Source organism: Lissotriton helveticus, chromosome 11, assembly GCF_964261635.1.
Source record: "Lissotriton helveticus chromosome 11, aLisHel1.1, whole genome shotgun sequence".
Lineage (NCBI taxonomy): Eukaryota > Metazoa > Chordata > Amphibia > Caudata > Salamandridae > Lissotriton > Lissotriton helveticus.
Window position 1 is genome coordinate 987849067 of NC_136072.1, and position 21841 is coordinate 987870907.

The window sequence follows — 21841 nt, forward strand, 5'->3', positions numbered from 1 at the left end:
CTCCCTAGAGATCTTCGGTTTGTAACTAATAGGTACGCTTCCTGTAAGAGTGGATCTTCAAGGGGAGTGATACTCTGCAAATTATAGTTCTGTCACTTTTCATTTTATTATTTAGCCCATTAACATGCCATGGAAGTATAGAAAAACTATAAAAGAAGCTTTGTCTAAATTGAGTAATTCATCAAAGAAATATTATTGTTGAAGTCACCTTATTCTCAGTGTCAGTAATTCAATCAAAGTAACTTTATATCAAAGAGAAAACCCAAATGAAGCATCAGATTTGTCTTATATATTCTTCACATTCTTTCTTTAATAGTCGTTTCACATTAAAGACAGACAAGCATACAGCGAACGTGTTTCGTCCCACCACATAGGGACTTCTTCTGTTAAGTCTTAACAGAACATACAGAACAAAACAGAACAAAAATATAGGAAACTTAATAACCGTCATAATAACAATCACACAAATACATTGTCTAAGACAAAAACATAACAATGATCAATATCGCATAACGTGCTCATCCATTAAGACAGAATAAAAAACTACATGAAACAACCACTTTCTTGTACAATACCTCTTGAAGTCCTAAGATAAACACATTTATCAACTGCCGGACAACTTATGTAGTATAAGCCATTGTGTGCACATGTGGCAAAGTTTACATTGGCAGCACTACCAGGGAACTTGGGTATAGGCTATCAGAGCCAATAAAAATAAAGAGACAGCCTATCCATTGTCTTAACATGTATGTGATAGAGACACTAACTGTACCTTTAGATTTCACTATTCGTTCATCCACATTTCCACCAGGCAAGTAGAATACGAGTAAGAAGCTTGATTCAGCGGTATGCAAGATACATGGAACAGCTGCCATCACTATGAAAGCAATAAATGCATCTGCCCTGCTAGGCAGGTATGGCGAAGCCTTATAGGACTCATTGCAGCAGTTTGTTTACGACCTACCAAGAGATCGCAGAGAGAATTGCAAGCTGTTTGTTTCCTTGAGAGTCTTGATGCTTTCTTTATTTCTTTAACATAAACCACTTCATCAAGAAAATCTATTTCCCTCTCATTTGTCGGATGAGTAAACTGTAGATTAAACGAATTGTTGTTGAGATGCTGTATGAGTGTGTAACTGTGTGTCATCTATGTAGTGTCCCCAGTAAATGATGCATTTGATTACTTCTGGTGGGCTGGCCGCCCATAGATGTTGTTAAAAAATGTCCATATACAGGTTCGCATATGATGGGGAAAATTCGAACCAAAAGTAACGCTCCTAGCTTGTCTGTACCAATTTCCATGATGTAGGAAAACATTGTTCTCCAAAATGAAACTTGTCAAATCCAGTAACCTCTCTGTATGTTCAAATAGTGTGGCATCCCTCTGAGATAGAGTAGATGCCAGGGATTATATCCATTCCTCCAAGGGTACGCTAGTGTATAAAGAACAGACATCCAGTGTAACAAATTTAAAGTCCTCCACCCACTCTATATCCTCAAGTTTGTTAACAGCAGCGGTTTAGCGGAGTTGGCAGAGCCGTGTCGGCCAACTGACGTGCGCAGCACTTCGAAGGTAGTGCGTGCGACGCCCGTTGGCCGACAGAAGCACGCAAGGGGTTAAGGAGATCACTGGTATCCCTCAATTATGAATATTATGCATAAGGGCTCTTTTCACTGCACTTTGTGGTTCCTTATAATGCATGTGGCTTGGCCAAAGCACATGATCTCTGGTCTGTTTTTTTCCTGACATGCCTTTCTTCTGACGCACTTTTGGACACTTCTCACAACCGTTTCAATAACTACAGATAATGGTTAAGCACCATTAGAGGCTTATCCTATACACTACATTGTATATCTTTTTCTGTTCCTCAATATCTGTTTATTATTGTTCATCCTTGAAAAAGTTACTGTGATGAAACACGTGTCTGCTGTCCTCAATGTATTCAAACCCGGATGGATATAACCTCTTCATCAATGTTTTGAAAGCTCAATGGATATGGCCTTTGGAAGAAGATTTTAATTGAAAACACTTGAACTACATTTTTTTCTATGCCAAATAAAATGTCTCGCTTTAAAGACAAATCCCGATTGGGTAGATTTTACTTGCTCTGTTTATACTATAAGTGGAATGCTGTGATATTTCTTTCTGGTATATTGGCACATTGAGTCCTTGCATTCATACCTTTGGTCTCTTTAACTAATGCATAGTACATACTCCGCATTTACTCTTATGCCCACTAAATTGTGTATCTAGAATTGGAGGTGTGATTTCTTTCCACTACTACCGCTCTTTTTTCATGTGAAACCATTCCATATCACGGAGCGGACCGCCACTCACTCATTGTTGAATGGCCCAACTCCAGCCCTTCAGGCAGAGCCCTGCATGCCCTGTCTAGATCCCCTCTCCAGGTTGCAACAACACCCCTCTGCAAGGGCTAGAGTGATATTGTCTCCACACTTGGTCCCTCTGCCCCGGGGGAGCTCTGGTGTTTAGGCAGTTCTGGGTCTTGAGATCCCAAGCACACATCAGTCTTGGGTTGTACTGCGCACCTGGGTGGGGGAGCAGGATTTATAAGGCAGCAAATGGCAAGTCGCACACCTGCCTCTACCCGAACGTGCAACTCTCACCCGCTGACCCATGACGTTCTGCCTCACGTCCCTGAGAGGCAGAGCTAGGCCGCTCTGCCAAGGGGAGCAAAAACACCACCTTCTTGCCCACCATCAGCACACGGCTGCAGCATAGTCCAAAATGCATTTCATCCTTGAGTCGGAGAAATAACTGATGTGCGACGCTCCGGAGGGGAGTTCACAGAGTTGCAACCACTATCTTCAGCAGCCAGGCCGTGCCCTACAGTATTAATATTTTAAGTCCTTTAAGGTCCTGTTATGCCCTCATATTGCTTTTGCAAGGTGACTGCGAGACTTCCTACTAGATAACTAGGGATAAATCAAACATATGAACCTATGAAATATTCAGTACTGGACAACCAGTTCATTAGCAACTTTCAGGCACCCTTTTTTCTGTGGTTCTTTACTTAGAGTTAATACTATTTTGTGAAAAGCTGCTGGTAACCTAAGAATGGGTATTTATAATGTACATTGCTTATACCGAGCTACATGTGTGAACTGAGACACACGGATTATAATTTACAAAATAATTATCATTGTTAGTAAATAAATATACTAATGTGTGTTGCTTCATGTTTTGTGTTTCAGGGCAGGCAAAAACTTGCTCGCTTCAATGCTCATGAATTTGCTACATTAGTTATAGACATTTTGAGTGATGCTAAGCGAAGACAACAAGGAAATTCTATCAATGGTTCTAAAGGTAAAACATAAATATGTATACTAATTCTTCAGATAAACCTCTTTTTTGATGTGGTAGTGTTGTCAACTTCGTGTTTGCTTGACTGGCACTATAGCAAATCCTTTATTTATTGTGTGTCTGGAACAATCATTCTGATCAATGGTTCTCTTACAGAGTTTTCACAGGAAGCACTCATCTGTGCCTCTTATCTGGGATTATGTTACCCATGTTATAATTATTATAGATATTCCAGTATTATATGTCAAATTATTATTTGACAAAACATGCTGCAAGCTATTGTCCCTGATTAATGAATGTTCCAGGAAACATCTTTTTCCAGGTGCTGCATGTTTTGGATCAGTAATCTCTAAAGACTGGACACATGACTTCACAAGAGAATGCTTAGATGCTTAGGAATTCTTATTAAAGTATGTTCTGCTCTCCTGAAACAGAAGCTCTGTGACAGATTTACTTACTTTTTTCTTAATCTTCAAGTGGACAGCAATATATGACTCCTTTCTGACTGAAATGCTTGGCATTCTCTTATCTGGAAGAGGGCCTGGGGTGAATATGTTCAGCTATCCTAGATTAATTATAGCACATTTTGCTTAACCTCCCTATTTACCTAATGAACAGTGGTTTGTCTGCTTCCCATATCCTTTATCATGTTTTACCTGGTAACATTGCTTAGTTGCTTAATTTGGGTGGGTAGTATTTAATGTACTGTCACTTTTTTTATTAAACGTTTAAGAAGTACGTTATGTTTGAAATAAATGTTCCATTTCCAAAACAAGTGTTTTTCCTGTTGTTGCAGAACATGTAGAACTAATATTGAAAAGCATAAGCACTCAGCATAGCAACGAAAGCCAGGACAATGACCAGCCTGATTATGATAGTGTTGCATCAGATGAAGACACAGAATCAGAATCATTGACGTCCAAAGCTAACAGAAAAAAGGTACTGTGGACACTATTGACAATTGCCACAATATTTAATCTAGTGTTTGTTTCAGATCATTATCTAGTTTATAAATTCTTTATTTATGATTCTAGAGCTTGGATTCAGATTTATCAGATGGATCAATCACCACACAGGAGTTTATGGATGTTAAAAATGCGTTAGCAGCTTCAGAGACAAAAATACAGCAGTTAATGAAGGTGAACAACAACTTGAGTGAAGAGCTGAGAATTATGCAGAAAAAGGTAAAGAAAATATAAAGCATAAAATACTCCAGTTGTTTTTATGGACAGGAGAAAAATGCTTGACTGAATGTACAAACAGTTAGCTTACATTGAGAGCATAGGTATTAGAAAGATCCTAAGCATTCTCCTTGTATCATTAATCCACTGCAGGTATAGTTAGTGTGCAATCAAGACTACAGCTTCCATTATCAGATGGCCTCCCATTAAACAAAGCTGTTTCTTTACTTACCAAATTTGACTTGGGAGTATCCTTGTGGCTGCCTTATGGTACGGTCACTAGTGACTTTAAATACAATTGACACATGTTGAGCAATCCACTAATTCCTCCTCTCTTACTCCCCCCTCCAATCCCCCCCAAAAAAATCTTGCCTTACTTTCTCTTGTAAAAGCTCAGCCTTGTACTTCCCCAAACCAGTTTTATCCAATAGTTATAGACTATATTTTACAGTCTGGGTTTTTCTTAAGATAGGAGTTATCTTCTTAAAACATACAAATATTTTCGTTAGAATGAAAATGTGTTGTAGTATCCTAAGTTATTTGGTGCACTGTATCATGCTCTTTTCGTTATTTAAAGAAGTAGGAATTAATAAAATAAAATTTCAGCAATCTAGGCAATTGTGTTGCCAAGGCAGGGAAAATGTGTTGTATGGGCTCGATGCGACCGAAACAATTCCCAAACATTTTCTATATATTCTGGCTACTTCATATACCCAACTTGTTGTGAAAACATTGTACTACTTAAAAAAGACGTAAATCTTAATGAGTAAACTAAAGGTGAGGAATGTGTGGGGAACCCACTTTGCACTTGTGCACCCTATGTGTTCCTTGCATATGCTTTTGCTTGAATTCCAGTGCCTCAGGATAGTAGTAACACTTATTCTAAAAGATGTGGTACAGACAAGTTGATCTAGAATTGTAGAAAACAATTGAACTTGTTGCTTGAAAACATTAGATCTTACAAATAATACATTTTAACCCCTTCCATGCGGCCGCGATTCCCCTGCTGTGCGGTAAACACACGAACAGGGCGGGGCCGTGACGAACCCCAGCCGTCATCAGCACACGAGCACCGTAGTGCTTGACGGTTGGGGTTCGTCATCAGCATGAAAGGGGTTAATTCTTGTGGAATTAAAATAATCCCTCTTGTACTTTAACAGGTATAGGATGACAGGAGGGAAGTGTGTGTGTACAGGGCAGGAGTGGACTGACTAGCTGTGAGGGTACATTGCAGGCAGGCCTGCAGAAGAGTCGTGCATGCAGGGACAGGAAAGACCTATGCAAAAGGTGGATATGGGGGATGTGATGGAGGGGAACTCCAGAGCGGGTAGCCACTCAACCTTTCTTGAACAAGCCACAATAGGGAGGTATATTAAGAGCACCAGTTACAGAAAGACCATTACAGATAATGCTATTGATACATAAAGCACTTGTTCCACTTGACACCATCGAGAATAAAAGAAGAGTTTGAGCTGCTTCTCTTACTACAGCCTAGGCTTTATAGTCCTCACCATTTGGGTGGAAAGCAGATGGGTTCTAGTTCAAGCATCTATTAGCTAGTGGTGAGTACAGGGGCATCTCCTGTGTATCCTCCCTATTGTGTCCCAGTGCAGTGCACAGTCATTGCGAGAAATGCAGAGGTATGAGCACATTTCAGTGTGTGTTGTGTGTAGCAGTATTCTGTAGACGTATGGATGCCTCTTATTTTCCTTTCTAGCGCAGCTCCGGCTGTAAATATCTTCATTCAGAGGCAATCTATAAATCGTTTCGGCCGATTTGTGTCCTGCTTGGAGGATTTGGAGGTCAAACAAGGTCCTGTTGACTCTTGAACCTGCCATATTAAGCATCTTTATCAAATAAATACAAAATGCTCTGCATAACATAAGTGTTCTTGACTTTCTTAAGCTCTGTATCCATCAGTGTAGGTAGGTCAATATATAGTGTATGTCCATCTGTCACTTCTGTAATAATAACGGTTTATTTAGCACTTAATATAAACTGACTTCTTGTCACTTAATAATGAGTATCTATTGCTACTCGGTGAAAACCATTTTATCAAACGTAAAATAATGAACAATTGAGTTAAAACCTACAATGATTCAAATGCATTCCTAGCAGACTGCATGCAGCTTTTTGCAGTGGGTGCATAACTCACTGGGTTTTATCTTACGGGCAGCTGCTTGGACAAAGTTTCTGCAACGTAAGCATTAATATGTTGAGTATCTTAAATAGAAAATATATTAGTGGCCTAGATGTTAAGTTCAATGCTCTGTAGCTGGTACATTAACATATTGTCTATTTTATGATGATTCAAACCTGTGACCAGAGATAGCCTGATCTCTCTAAATGTGTATTATCCACATACGTTATCAGTGTTGTACCTTGAAACTTTCAGGATGCATGGTGAGCTTTGCACCAAGTGCCTTGAAACCCTAAAATATTCTAAAACCCACTACGCTTAGTGAGCAGTTAAGTGAGCCAGAATAACATGGCCAATACATTTTTATTTGTTGGCTATTTCTTTGAGGATCACATGTCTAAAACATTGACAGGCTTGATAGTCTTGGACTCTGCTCCTCATTCCTTAACTGCAAAAATATTTCCATTTATAGCAGAAGTCAGTGCTGTGGAGGTGAAGACAGGCTAGCTGCTGAAAACCAAACCCTGGCAAGGCAGTGTTCAAAAAGAACAAATTACCTAAAATGGTTTCTGCTATTAGGAGGGAAGGGGAGAGCCCATGTCTTCTTTCAAATGGAATGTTTTCCTCTTTGTTTCTCACACCTGGCTACAGTATGTGAAACAGGTAGGAACATCCCATAGATTATGCGGGAAAAAAACAGTTATGTACAAAATATGTATGTATGTACCAAAATATGTGTATGAAAACATTTGCCCAAAGTATGCATGCAACAAATATATTTAGTGCAGAAGTACTATGGCCAAATTGTTGAGTTGATATCTTGTCCAAGAAAATGGCTCTCTTCCAAGTTGACATCTGACTGAACATTACAACCCGTCTTTTTGAGTTTATCCTTAGAGGCACACAGTGCCATTAATGGAAGAATATTGCAGGGGTGTCTCAAACTGACTTCTGATTCTGCAGTTGCTAATCCTAAAAATTGCCAAGGAAAACAATATACTGTTGACATGTATCTGGAAAATATCTTTCCACCTTTGCAAGCCTGTAGCAGTGCCAGGGGGTTCTAGTGTTTTTAAGTCCTTTGCATTCCAGGCTTTGGTTTGCTTGGTCACAGTATTGCATGGGGATGGAGGAGTGTTGACAGACATTAACCTGGAGAAGCTTCTGTACCTGGTGTATAGGAGACAGTGTAAAAGCATAAAGAACCCATTGAGCAGGTCCCTTGGAACACAAAGTGACCACTGCCAAGCCCAGTTCGTGTAAGCCTTATCCAGTCTCCCAAGGCCTAATCTGTAGTGCTCTGCGGGATGTAAGCTGGCACTAGGTCTTCTGTACTCGACTCTTTGAGTTCCTCTGGGACCCCGATCTCATGCTCAGGAGGCAGCTGCTAGCTGCAGCCAGAGTTGCACATACCAGTACAGGCCTGGCTCACCTACTTCGTATGAATTCAGGGCTGCTTCTGCTAAAGGGAACGGACTTCACCACTCCCACTCCATGGAGCTCTTCCAGGGCCTGAGCAAACAAGGTATCTTCCATTCAAACTGGTGTCAAACTCCCGAACTCCCCGGGCCATGTAGGAGAGGAGGTGTACAAGCAAAAAGCAAGTGTTTAAGTGCCGTCAGATATAAATCTGCAAGAGCAAGGTCACTCCTACTGCCACTTTACAGGGTATGCTTCCTGCCCAGATAGAGGTCACATATAACAAAGGCCCCTCTCCTCCACCCAGCTTACTTTGTAATATGAGCCTATGAATATTTGTGAGCCAGGGAAATGCCCTTTAACGAGGCCCTCACTAATATCTTGATAGGCACTTTGACAAAGCCCTGTTCTTACTCACCAGTAAATTGGCCGGTAAACAGGCAGGTTGATTTCCTACTTGAGAGCCTAGTGGTTCAGGCTTCTACCGGCTAGGTCTACCACATTTCATTGCCCATGACCTTTCTAGATAGGGAGTCCAAGAGGATTGAGGCGTTTAGTAAAGGAATGCTGAGCTCAGCTGACCTGGCATTGAGAGATGTCATTAAGGTCTATTTGTTGGGTCCCTACATTCATGCCCTCTAGGACATGGGTAGCAAGATCTTGCTGGTGATCCCGGAAGACCCCAGGGCCTCTTTGGGTCGAACAATTCATGATGGTTAGGACGCTTCCACGCAGTGATTCATGCCAGCTATGATGATACTGATTGCCTGGATGGGCAATGGGCACCAGTGCTGTTCTCTGCCACCATGCGTGGCGGTGTTCCACAGGATTTTCTGGAGACTTACAAGCCTCTCTCATGAATATGCCCTTAGATGGCTTGTGTTTTTTTGTGAAAAGCGGACTCTGCCCGATGCATATTTAGGAAAGTAGAGTCACAGCACGGCTCCGTGGGTCTTATGACCCCTGTCAAAGCGTTCCCATATAATTTGAGAATATTCAGAGGCTACTACATGGGGCTGGCATATAGGCAGCAGCAGTCATCCCAATGGATAAAGTAGCCACCCCATCACTTTGAGAACAGGACTATGGGTCTAGCAGACAACGTGCAGCCCCATAAGGGGCACCAGTCCTCCCAGTTCCCTTCCCTGTCAGCAACAGCCACTAAGTCACTTAGCGGCACCAAACTAGCCTGTGGGGGGGGGTAGTATTAAGTATTTCTTTTCAGGGTGGTTTTCATAGGGAAAACAGATGGGTCACACAAATAGTTCAGCATGGCTACGTCCTAACCTGTCTTTTTGTTCATCTAAATATTCCCCCACTTCTGGCAAGCTTTTAGAGGATCCCCTGTCGATTGTTACAGAAAGTGCTAGTGTTGCTCTCCAAAGGTGCTATGGAGCGAAAAGAGGAGAGTGCTTTCCATGATAGATACTTCTCCTGCAAACACCTCACCTTTTGAATTTCCCAGGTGCCAGTCTGGATCCCGAAGCTCTTCAATAGCTCGGCCACACTAGTAGGGGGTGATGGTCCATGCCTGCACTGCGTGCAGCGCTCCTGTCACATCATTGGAGCCATAAAGTACCGCTGTCAGCATGCTAACATTAGTTCCCTCTTTTCTGTGCCATCAAAGCGATCTGAAGCCCACTCAGTTTTTGTCAGAATTTGTTAACATCAACTGTTTCTACTATTCCATCATTTTCAATTGAAGTTTTCTCTTCAAAATGTCTACACCGAAATGGTCTGGTTTTAAACCTTGTAGAGAGTGTGATGGTTAGCTATTCATCACAGAACCCTATGATATCTGCCTTTGATGCTTGAGATCCAACCACGATGTCGAGGTCTGCGTGTCAAGTCACTGGATGCATCCCAAGCCAACCGGAGAAAGGGTAGCAAAGGTGTTTATGGCCATGGCGCAGGACGGATTATGAGGGTGCTGTAAATCCAAGCCAAGGTCAGCGGAGTCACAAAAATTCTCGAAGAAGAAGTAGTAGAAGAAAAAGATGTCATGTGTCTGGACGTCATTGTACATTGAAAGGTAGTTTACCAAGAACCCCTGCTTTACCTCAGCTGCCGCCAGAACAGGAATTGGCAGACAACATTGTGGAGGATCTGACAACTGTGGCTCCATCTATCTTGGGCCAATCTCAGAGTCTTTACCTACTGTGGCACTGATTCCCAGGCTCCAACTGGTATGCTGCTTCTAGAGTTTCTCATTTCAGGGCAAATCTTTTGATGTTCCTTTATGCAATATTTAACATCTTCAGTAGGTCTGTGATCCCGTCGAGAGTGCTGACTGACCCCAGGGGTCCAATAACTGACTTTAGGTAGGTTTGCCAACAACATGTCTCTCTGTTACCCATACACTGTTACTTCCCTACATTTATATGGGCTGTGACAACCCCCCCCCCCAACACTGTTGCCACCACAACCATGCGGATCAGTGCTACGTCTGACGGCTCCCCCATTAACTGATGTATGATGTTACAACGCATACTTTTACCACGCATACCTTTACAACGCGGTTTTTACCACGCATACCTTTACAACGCATAGCGCTTAGAGGTGCTGGATAGTGGTAAGTATAATTTTCTATTCCAACTCCAGTCCCCGTGGACACTAGGGAAGGTGTTGGATAGAAAATTAAACTTATTTCCTATCCTAGAGCGCCCCCCAGCGCAATGCGTTGTAATGGTTTGCGCTGTAATGCCATCGTTGTAATGGTATTGCGTGGTAAAAAATGCGTGGTAAAGGTTGTATACCCCCATTAACCATCCATCTTCCTCATCATTGGTGCTGGAACTTATGACCTCTCCTGCGCCACAGTCTGATGCTATTTATGATGTCACTGGTGTCACAATCGACTCCACTACCTTACACCCATTGTCTCCTATGGCTGAACTGACTTATCTAGCCTCACAACCCATCGATCCAGAGTCTCCATCTTTGATGGACTTGTCCCTCTATTGTTTCAGAAGACATTTCAAATGTTCATCTAAGAAAGTAGATTCTTCTTTGGAGACAAAGATCCACAGAATGATCCCCGTGCAAATAAGGGTGGGGATGGCCAGTCAACTCTGGACCAGGATGTCTCATGCCTCAAAGATGCAGGTGAACTTGTAACCTCGCCAGAAAGGGAACTCCTTTCCCTGGCTCCCTCTGCCAGGGGTTAATTATTACCATTCTCTTGTCAGGAATGCAGTACACGTTTGATATTGAACTCTCCTCTACTGAGTCAAAATCCAACATTCTCCGCAAAATTCTGTTATACAGCTCCCCGTGCCTCAGTCATTGCTGCCATTCAATAAGGTACTGACAAAGCATTTTCTTGCATTATGGGAAAAACTGACAACTTCCACCACGGTGTGTAGATCCACCCTTCCTATCATCCCATCCATCTCTAGTAGCCAAGTCCTCTTGCTCCGTTAAACTGACTTTGGCTGTCTTTGCCCAACAACTTTGCACAGGGAGTCAAAAAAAGATAGAGCAGTTCACAAAGAAGGTGTTTACTACTGGGAGCGTTGCCGTCCAATGCATAAAAGCTACCTGCCTTCTCGGATGTTAAATCCAGGACCTCGGCGATATGGTGAAGGCTGGGATCATCAGTCTGTCAGAAGATACTCGAGGACAATTTACTGAGCTGTGGGGGATGGTCAGACTCTGGCCAGACAGACCATACAATCTGGACTGGATACTGCAATCTCACTTGAAAGGTCTATGAGGATGTCACCCTACGTCACCATGCTTGGCTGGGTAGTTTTTTTTCCAGGACAATCCACGTTGATCGACCTCCCCTTAGACAGTTCTCACCTCTTCAGTGCAAAAGCTGATTCAGCATTCGAGAGGTTAAAACACTGCAATTCTACTGCACAATCACCTGCCCTCCAGATTCAGACAAGGGACTGTAGACCGTTTTTGAAGTGTTTAGGCTTCTCAAGACTATTTTCCTTTCCAGGTCGCCAGTATTATAAGCAACAACAATAAACAAAACCCCCTGTACAAGCAGTACAGAGGTCAAGGGAGCAAAAACACATGCCTTCCTGCCTTTCCTCCTCCTCGTCTCCATTGCTGCAAGTAAGCAGCCCTAGTTTCCCCTTATCAGACAACACAGCATGTTGGAGGACTGGTGTTCTCTTTTTTACAGGTCTAGAGGGCCATCACTTCCCACATTTCGGTCTTGCAGACTGGAAAGGAAGTATGTCCTATCTTTCTAACACAATCCTCCCACCCATCCCTTCCCTGCCATAGGCACTCCTGATGGGCCACCTACTTGTCCTACAGCAAGAAGTTCAGACCATACTCATAAAGGATGCAGTAGAGTTGCTTCCCAAGCTGGAACTGGGCCTGTGGTGCTACTCCTGATACTTTGTGGTCCCAAAAATGGGACAGTGGCCTCTATTCGATACTAGACCTCCGGGTTATGAACTGATTCCTCAAACAGGAAAAGCTAAATATTATGTTTCAAGCTCAGGCTCTGCTAGCGCTGGAGATGGAAGACTAGATGGTGTCTGTTGACCTGAAGGATACCTATGTGCACTTCTATAGGAGGATGGCTTAGTATATGGTACACACTTATTTAATTGATTAATCTTGCACTAATCCAGGCAACCCTTATGGTGATTTTGGTGGTCTTTGATAACCTTTAGAAAACCCTCAAAGTGGTAGCGGTGGAGAGCAGCCTTCAGGCTTATCTTGAAGGAGTGTGAAGCAGCTTGTTTTACCAACCTTAATCAATGATGTAAGTTAAATGAAAAAGAATCACACACTATATAGAAATAGCATATTACACAACACAATCACTAACACATTGGTAAATCTCTTACACGGAGATATCAACACAACAAACCAGAATACTCAAGTTCAAGTTCATGTATTTATAAAGCGCACTACTCACCCAGAGGGTCTCAAGGCGCTGGAGGGAGGGGTTTACTTTTTATCGAATAGCCATGTTTTCAGTTCTTTTCTGAAGGAGATGTGATTCTGAGTAAGGCGGAGGTGGGTGGGGAGTGAGTTCCAGGTCTTGGCAGCCAGGAAGGAGAAGGATCTGCCACCCATGGTGGTTTTTCGGATGCGCGGGACTGCGGCGAGGGCTTGATTGGATGATCTTAGTTGGCGGGTAGGATAGTAGAAGGACAGTCGGGTGTTGAGGCATTCGGGTCCTAGATTATAAAGGGCCTTGTGTGCGTGGGTAAGAAGGCGGAAAGTAATTCTTTTGTTGACGGGAAGCCAGTGGAGGTTTTTTAAGTGACCGGTGATGTGCTCTTGGCGCGGGATGTCTAATATGAGTCTCGCTGATGCGTTTTGGATGCGCTGGAGTTTTTTCTGCAATTTTGTTGTAATTCCGGCGTAGTGTGTTGCCATAGTCCAGTCGACTCGTGACCAGTGCATGGGTGACAGTCTTTCTTGTTTCGAGGGGGATCCAGCGGAAGATCTTTTTGAGAATGCGAAGGACGTTGAAGCAGGAGGACGATACGGCGTTGACTTGTCTGGACATTGAGAGGGAGGAGTCTAGAATGAAGCCAAGGTTACGTGCATGGTCTGTGGGTGTGGGCGCAGATCCCAAAGCGGAAGGCCACCAGGAGTCGTCCCAAGCTGAGGGGGAGGATCCTAGGATGAGCACCTCCGTCTTGTCTGAGTTGAGTTTTAAGCGGCTCTGTTTCATCCATTCGGCTACTTCTTTCATACCTTCGTGAAGGTTGTTTTTGGCGGTGTTGGGGTCTTTGGTGAGGGAAAGGATTAGCTGGGTGTCGTCGGCGTAGGAGATGATGTTGAGGTTGTGTTGACGTGCGATGGAGGCGAGGGGACTCATGTAGACGTTGAAGAGGGTGGGACTGAGTGAGGAGCCTTGAGGTACGCCGCAGATGACTTCGGAGGGCTCTGAGTAGAATGGGGGGAGTCGGACTCTCTGTGTTCTCCCGGCTAGGAATGAGATGAGGCTTTTCCTTGTATGCCGATGTTGTTGAGGCGTTGTATGAGGGTGTTGTGACAGACAGTGTCGAAGGCGGCGGAGAGGTCGAGTAGAATGAGGGCCACTGTTTCACCGTTGTCCAGGAGTGCTCGGATGTCGTCGGTCGCCGCAATGAGGGCGGTTTCGGTGCTGTGTTTGGCTCGAAAGCCGTTCTGTGAGGGATCCAGGGAGTTGTTGGATTCAAGGAAGGCTGCTAGTTGGCTATTGACGGCTTTCTCGATGACTTTGGCCGGGAAAGGGAGGAGGGAAATGGGTCGGTAGTTTTTCAGATCTGAGGGGTCTGCTGTTGGTTTTTTCAGAAGGGCGCTGAGTTCGGCGTGTTTCCATATTTCTGGAAAGGTGGCGGAGTCGAAGGAGCAGTTGATGACATCGCAGAGTTGGGGAGCGATGATGGAGTCAGCTTTGTTGAAGATGAAGTGGGGGCAGGGGTCAGAAGGTGAGCCAGAGTGGATTGAGTTCATGAGGCGAATGGTGTCTTCAATGGTGATTGGGTTCCAGGAGTTGAGGTAGTTAGTTGGAGGGGTGGGATCTGAAGTGGGTGGGGTGAGTTGGTCATTGGGAGTATTCTTGAAGCTGTTGTGGATGTCGGCAATTTTGTTGTAGAAGAAGGAGGATAGCGCATCGCAGAGGTCTTGGGAGTTAGTGATGTCGTTGGATGCTGCGGGAGGGTTGGTGAATTCTTTGACGATATTGAAGAGTTCCTTGCTGTTATGAGAATTGTTGTCGAGACGGTTCTTAAGTGCTGATTTCTTGGCGGATCGGATCAGTTGGTGGTGTTTGCGGGTGGCTGTCTTGAGGGAGTCCATGTTGTCTGAAGTTGGTTCTTTTCTCCAATTCTTCTCCAGGGTGCGGCATGTCTTCTTGGATTTTTTAAGGTCATCATTGAACCAGGGAGCTTTTTTGCTGGATGATTTCGACTGGTGTTTTTTCAGGGGTGCTAGTTCGTCCGCACTGTGGGTAATCCATTGCCTGAGGTTGGTGGCCGCTAGGTCTGGGTTCGTTGCCAGGGTGGGAGTGTTTTGGCTGAGTGATGTGAGGAGTTGTTCGGTGGAGATTTTGTTCCATTTTCTTCGGGGAATGGGTTGTAGATGGTTGTGGGTCAGGGTTGTTTTGTAGCTGAAGTGAACACAGCTATGATCCGTCCAGTGGAGGGCTGTAGTATGATCGAAGGAGATGTGCTTGCTGGAGGTGAAGATAGGGTCGAGCGTGTGTCCGGCTATGTGAGTGGGGGTGTCAACAAGTTGTTTGAGTCCGAGATTGGACAGGTTGTCCAGAAGGGTGGTTGTGTTGTTGTCGTGAATGTTGTCAAGGTGGTAGTTGAGGTCTCCTAGAAGAATGTAGTTCTCGGAGGCGAGGGCGTGCGGGCTGACGAAGTCAGTGATGTCGTCACTGAATTGAGATCGGGTGCCTGGGGGCCTGTAAATGAGAGTTCCTCTAAGTGTGGTCCTGGGGTCGGTGTGGATCTGAAAGTGGAGGTGTTCGGCGGTTGCAAGATTGACGTCAGAGCTGGTTGTAATTTTGATGGTGTTTCTATGGACGATGGCGATGCCTCCTCCAGTTTTTTATTGGTGCGGTCTTTTCGAATGATCTTGTAAGTGTCCGGTATGGCTATGGCGATGTCTGGGGCAGAAGATGCATTCATCCATGTTTCAGTAAGGAAGGCGATGTCAGGTGACGTCTCACTTTCTTAAGTACTTTCTCACTTTTCAATACTTTGAAATAATCAGGTAAGAGGTGCAAATATACACTGTTCTCCAGGAGGAGACCAAACCATATATTAAGAAAGTGGAATGCGAACTCCAAAGTAGAATGGGACTTGGACCAGAAGACTCTGAGGAGCTGGGAAATAAGGAACCACCCAAGGTACATATCCAGGAACCCCACATAGGCTGCGTGCAGAGTGGAAACACAGCCGTGTTCCCATTGGAAGGCAATTGAGAAGTCACAGTTGTAATTTTGAAGAAGGACCCTTCCAGGCGGACCCCGAAGAAACCCTTCAGAAGACAGAAGTTGGGATAGCCACCTAACCCGTGAATGCCCCAGGAACCAGGTTACCTGCACCAGGGAAGCTGGTGCATAGGGGTGAAATGACATTGGAACCTGGCTTAGACGACAATGGTAGACTTTGGAGATGAAGACCCAGAAGAAGACTGTGAAGGAGTCGGTTGGAATCCAAGAGTGGATTCTTGAAGTGAAGCACCTGCAAGAACGACATAATCTATGCCACTGCGAGAAGCACAATGCCCACCAATGTCAAGTGGTTCAGAAGAGGCAACTATAACCTTGTCGCTGCAGCTGTGAGGACCAGGCAACGCTGAGGAAGACCAGGAGCCATTCATTTGCTGCCCCTTGTTCAATGTGGTTTCTAGTTGGTCGGTGTCACCACAAACAAGCCTTGGTAGCCGCAACCGGCGTGGAGAACGAAAAGGAGTGAACATTGGGACCTCCAAGGTATTCACCAAAGGCAAGACATTCAGAACAGGCCTCTAACAAGTAGGGGAGCCCACTGAAGCAAGAGAAGACCCTCAGGAGGACCCACAAGCCAAAGGCACAGGAGTCACACGAGGACCTCAAGCATCTCACCAAAGTCTGAGGCCAACAATGCAGGAGGTGCAGGTAGGAGACTGTTCTTCAGGAGGTGAGGTGCTGGAGGCTGGAGCTTCTGGTAGCCCGAAGATCTCTGAAATGCAGAGCCAACAAACTTTGGTAACAGAAAGTCAACATAGTGCACAGGGGTTCAGTGCACAGGGGTTCAGTCCCAACAGTCCCGACGAGGGATAGAGTCCTTCAAATTGCAGAGAATACAGGTCAGGCCTCTTGGGAGCCACAGAACCACCACATGTGTTGCTGAGCCTCTGAATGTCCGTGGGATGTCAGGAGCAGCAGACCTGTCCACTTCAATGCAGTACCTGCAGATGCTGGTGAATGACTCCTTCACTCCACAAGAGATTTCTTTGGGTGTCCTTGATGCCCATAGGTCTGTTGAAGAACCTGGCTGAAACACAGACGACACAGAAGACTTACAGAACAGCGAGACTAGGAGCAGCAGGATTCTTCCTTGGTGCAGTCTCGGTTCTCGTCAAAGTCCAAGTGTCCAGATGATTAAAGAGTGACGTTTCAGGGTTGAGTCTGGTCCCACGACCAATCTAAGGACCCACCCACAGGGGCACCTTTATGTACCTTAGGGAAAGGGTTGGAACTACTCTGCGGCGCCTCCAGAGGGGAGGATATTCCCCTGTCCTTTGTCAAGTTTCCTGCCAGAGCGGGAATAAAAGGTTCGTGACCAGGCTCAAACTGGAGTTTGCAAGGAGGGCACCAAATGCGCACTTCAAAGCAGTCTGGTGGCGCTGTCAAGCACCCCCACCCCAGCCCAATACATTAAGTTCTATCTGGGAGATGGTCACACCTCCCTGCAACAGGAAAACTATTGTTCTATCTCCCCCTGCTCGAGCTTGGCTCAGCAGCAGGAGGACAGAATTGTGTCTGTGGTTGGCAGCAGCACTAGCTTACTTGCAGACCTTGAAAAGCTGTTACCTGAACTACAGGGGTGGACATCTAAGGGCCCCCCAAGGGCCCCCAGCACATGGGTTCATACTTCCAGCAGTGGAATCGATGTTAGAGCATGATTCCAACATGTGTGTTAACATTCATGCCTGTGTTCGGTGCGCCAATATATAGTTAGACATCTCGTAATGACTGGTGTCCACTATGTCTTAAAATGACTGACCATACTTACAAAAAGAATCGACAATGGGGTTTGTAGGGGTGTTCTGCTCATGCAGGGGTACCCTTACACTTATAAAAAAGCACCCTGCCCTCAGAACTGAAGAGCCTGCCAAAGGGGTGACTTATAGGTTTTAAGTGCAGTGATCTCGGATATAAAGAAACATATATGTTGTGAGAGATGCAAGCACCAACTAACACAGGCTGCAATGGCAGGCCTGTAGTCCTAGTTTGTGTACTCCCATGGGTGGCGCAATACATGCTGCAGCCCATGTGAGACCCCTGGTGTACCTATGCCCTGGGTACCTTAGTACCATATACTAGGGACTTATAAAGGTACACCAGCTGCCAGTTATAGCGGTACCAACGTACTTAACAGAACCATTTTAGAGGAGAGAGCACAGTTGCTGGGGTCCTGATTAGTAGAATCCCGGCTGACTAGGCCAAAAACACACTGACACCAGTCAAATAGTGCTAGAAGGATCCTACCTTCCTACAGCGAGCAAACCTCATAGGCAGTGAAAACACACATAGGTACTTTTCACCACCTAGGCAGGGTACATCCATGTGTACCTGCCCTGCCTTTCACCTACCACTTGTCACCCTTCAGGACCCTATGGGTGTTCTAGTGCTAGTGAAAGGTCCCCTCAGGACTGGCTAGTGGTTTAGCAAAAGTGGTGTTGTGCACGCTCAGGCCTGCAATGGCAGGCTGGACGCTCGTTTAAAAACACTAGGTGGGAGTTCTCCTACAACCGCCTGCAATGTCAGGCTCTGACATGTTTTACAACCATCAGGTAAGCACTATTTCCTAACATGGATATGAAGGGTGTGCGCACTTTCACACTGCATTTACAGTGTAAAAATGCTCAGAGTCCTAAGGCCACTACATGAGGAGAATTAGAAAAACAGAAGTGATTTCCAATGGTAAGAACCAACACCCCATACCCCCCTCCCCCCTCCCCCCTCATCCCTCCCAAACCCTGGTAGGGAAACCCCACATGAGGGTTCTTTACTACCCAGGCAGAGAACACGTACTTCACCCCTCAGGATTTACCCTAGAGAGGCTCTGATGGTAGTGAAAGGCCCGCTCGGAGTTGGCTAATGAATGAGAGAGGCCGACCTAAGCATGAGACATATTTGACAGACTACTCTGGTGGGTGGCGCAATCAGTGTTGAGTCTCTCTACTAGCTAGGACAGTACCTGCCCTGGGTATGTGGTGTACCTTTTTACAGGGCATTCATGGTACAACACCTCAACCAACTAAGTAACCGTCTCTGCCTGGCATGTGTAAGAAATGCGTGTGCACTTTTTCATTGCAGTACAGGGGGAAAATGCCCAGAGTCTTAATGCCATGAAAAGAGTCGACAAAAACCAGGAGGTCGAAAAGCAAACATTTGTAGTGAAATCCCATAAAAAAGGCCATGCCCAACACACTCCCTGACACCCAATCCCAGTCCACATAATTCCTTTACACTAAATGCCACATAATTACTATACACATAATTCCACTGCATTCCATACCACATAATTCCACTAAATAAATCCACTCCACACCACACAATTCCATACCAAACCATTCCAATCCAAGCCAAACAACTCCACTCCACACACATCCACTCCAATCCACTCCATAACTCATGGGTAAAAGACCATGTCATTTACGCCAATAGTTCTGACTCTCGCAAATGCGAGGCCTATTGACTTTTCTAATGCTTGTTTTTTATACATATGTACTTTGTCACCTGACATGTCAGCCAATCTAGAAAAATCTTCATATTTTATACTTTCATAATTTTTATGTATGTCTAATCACCGCACTGAGAAACACAGAAACGAGTTGCGGTGTTCATTTTTATGTAAAGTATGTGGTGCCGAAATGAAAATGTAGTGGCATAATTAACTGATTAGTATGAAACACACTGTGCATGTTCAAAAGGAAATGGCAGGATAATGTCGAAATATTTGGAAGACTAAAAACATTTATAATAAGCATTTTGGTACTGCTGCTGCTTGTAAGGTATCTGTCATTTATAGTCACCCAGAAGATCTTTCATGTAACCTTAGAAGAGTGTTTCTCCATGCATAGTGACATGGAAAAGACCGATTAGTAAATTTAGCTTGGCTCAGTAACCCCATAATTTAACATCTTTATGGAGCTCTGGCGTTGTTATAGTAGTTATGTCCTCGTTGACCTGTGACCAATAAAGCATTGTAGCCGATTATTGAAATGTTCGACAGACTTTACTGCATGTTTTCTCGGTGTCTTCCCTTTTACCACTTCCCACCCAATCAACACACCATTTTCTGCGAGTATGAAAAAAATTTCACTTTTAAACTGATTTTCTCTGCTTTTGAATTAACTTTGCCACCAGCGCATGGTTGTGTCTATTAGAACTGGCATTTTTGCATTCCTATTTTCTTATATAGGAAAAGGGAATTTCGAGCTAGATGCTTACCGGACCTGAAAAAAGTTGCCCCGCCCTCCCAACCCAGTTATCTGTGTTAAAACCCCGCCCGCCCACCCCAGTTATCTGTGTTAAAACCCCGCCCGCCCACCCCAGTTATCTGTGTTAAAACCCCGCCCGCCCACCCCAGTTATCTGTGTTAAAACCCCGCCCGCCCACCCCAGTTATCTGTGTTAAATACCCCGCCCGCCCACCCCAGTTATCTGTGTTAAAACCCCGCCCGCCCACCCCAGTTATCTGTGTTAAAACCCAGCCCACCCCAGTTGTGTGTTAAACCCTGCCCGCCCACCCCAGTTGTGTTAAACCCTGCCCGCCCACCCCAGTTGTTTAACCCTGCCCGCCTACCCCAGTTGTGTTTATCCCTGCCCACCCACCCCCGTTTTGTTTATCCCTGCACGCCCACCCCAGTTGTGTGTTTATCCCTGCCCGCCCACCCCAGTTGTGTGTGTATCCCTGCCCGCCTACCCCAGTTATCTGTGTTAAAACCCCACCCATTAAAACCCCACCCGCCCACCCCGTTATCTGTGTTAAAACCCCGCCCGCCCACCCCAGTTATCTGTGTTAAAACCCCGCCCGCCCACCCCAGTTACCTGTGCCCGCCCGCCCACCCCAGTTACCTGTGTTAAAACCCCGCCCGCCCACCCCAGTTACCTGTGTTAAAACCCCGCCCGCCCACCCCAGTTACCTGTGTTAAAACCCCGCCCGCCCACCCCAGTTACCTGTGTTAAAACCCCGCCCGCCCACCCCAGTTACCTGTGTTAAAACCCCGCCCGCCCACCCCAGTTACCTGTGTTAAAACCCCGCCCGCCCACCCCAGTTACCTGTGTTAAAACCTCGCTCGCTCACCCCAGTTACCTGTGTTAAAACCCCGCCCGCCCACCCCAGTTACCTGTGTTAAAACCCCGCCCGCACACCCCAGTTACCTGTGTTATAACCCCGCCCGCCCACCCCATTTACCTGTTAAAACCCCGCCCGCCCACCCCAGTTACCTGTGTTAAAACCCCGCCCGCCCACCCCAGTTACCTGTGTTAAAACCCCGCCCGCCCACCCCAGTTACCTGTGTTAAAACCCCGCCCGCCCACCCCAGTTACCTGTGTTAAAACCCCGCCCGCCCACCCCAGTTACCTGTGTTAAAACCCCGCCCGCCCACCCCAGTTACCTGTGTTAAAACCCCGCCCGCCCACCCCAGTTACCTGTGTTAAAACCCCGCCCGCCCACCCCAGTTACCTGTGTTAAAACCCCGCCCACCCCAGTTACCTGTGTTAAAACCCCGCCCGCCCACCCCAGTTACCTGTGTTAAAACCCCGCCCGCCCACCCCAGTTACCTGTGTTAAAACCCCGCCCGCCCACCCCAGTTACCTGTGTTAAAACCCCGCCCGCCCACCCCAGTTACCTGTGTTAAAACCCCGCCCGCCCACCCCAGTTACGTGTTAAAACCCCGCCCGCCCACCCCAGTTACCTGTGTTAAAACCCCGCTCGCTCACCCCAGTTACCTGTGTTAAAACCCCGCCCGCACACCCCAGTTACCTGTGTTAAAACCCCGCCCGCCCACCCCAGTTACCTGTGTTAAAACCCCGCCCGCCCACCCCAGTTACCTGTGTTAAAACCCCGCCCGCCCACCCCAG

The 21841-nt window shown here is 45.7% G+C and overlaps 1 protein-coding gene across 4 annotated transcripts in view; it reads left to right on the plus strand.

The window, feature by feature from the left end:
• The window catches only part of GIT2 (GIT ArfGAP 2), a 692535-nt gene that overhangs the window by 336695 nt on the left and 333999 nt on the right, over positions 1–21841 (plus strand). For all 4 annotated transcript variants that reach the window (XM_078667341.1, XM_078667342.1, XM_078667343.1 and 1 more), the window contains exons 12-14: positions 3217–3328; positions 4122–4264; positions 4360–4509. In XM_078667341.1, the coding sequence (XP_078523467.1) occupies positions 3217–3328; positions 4122–4264; positions 4360–4509 (405 nt within the window). The remainder of the gene's footprint in view (positions 1–3216; positions 3329–4121; positions 4265–4359; positions 4510–21841) is intronic.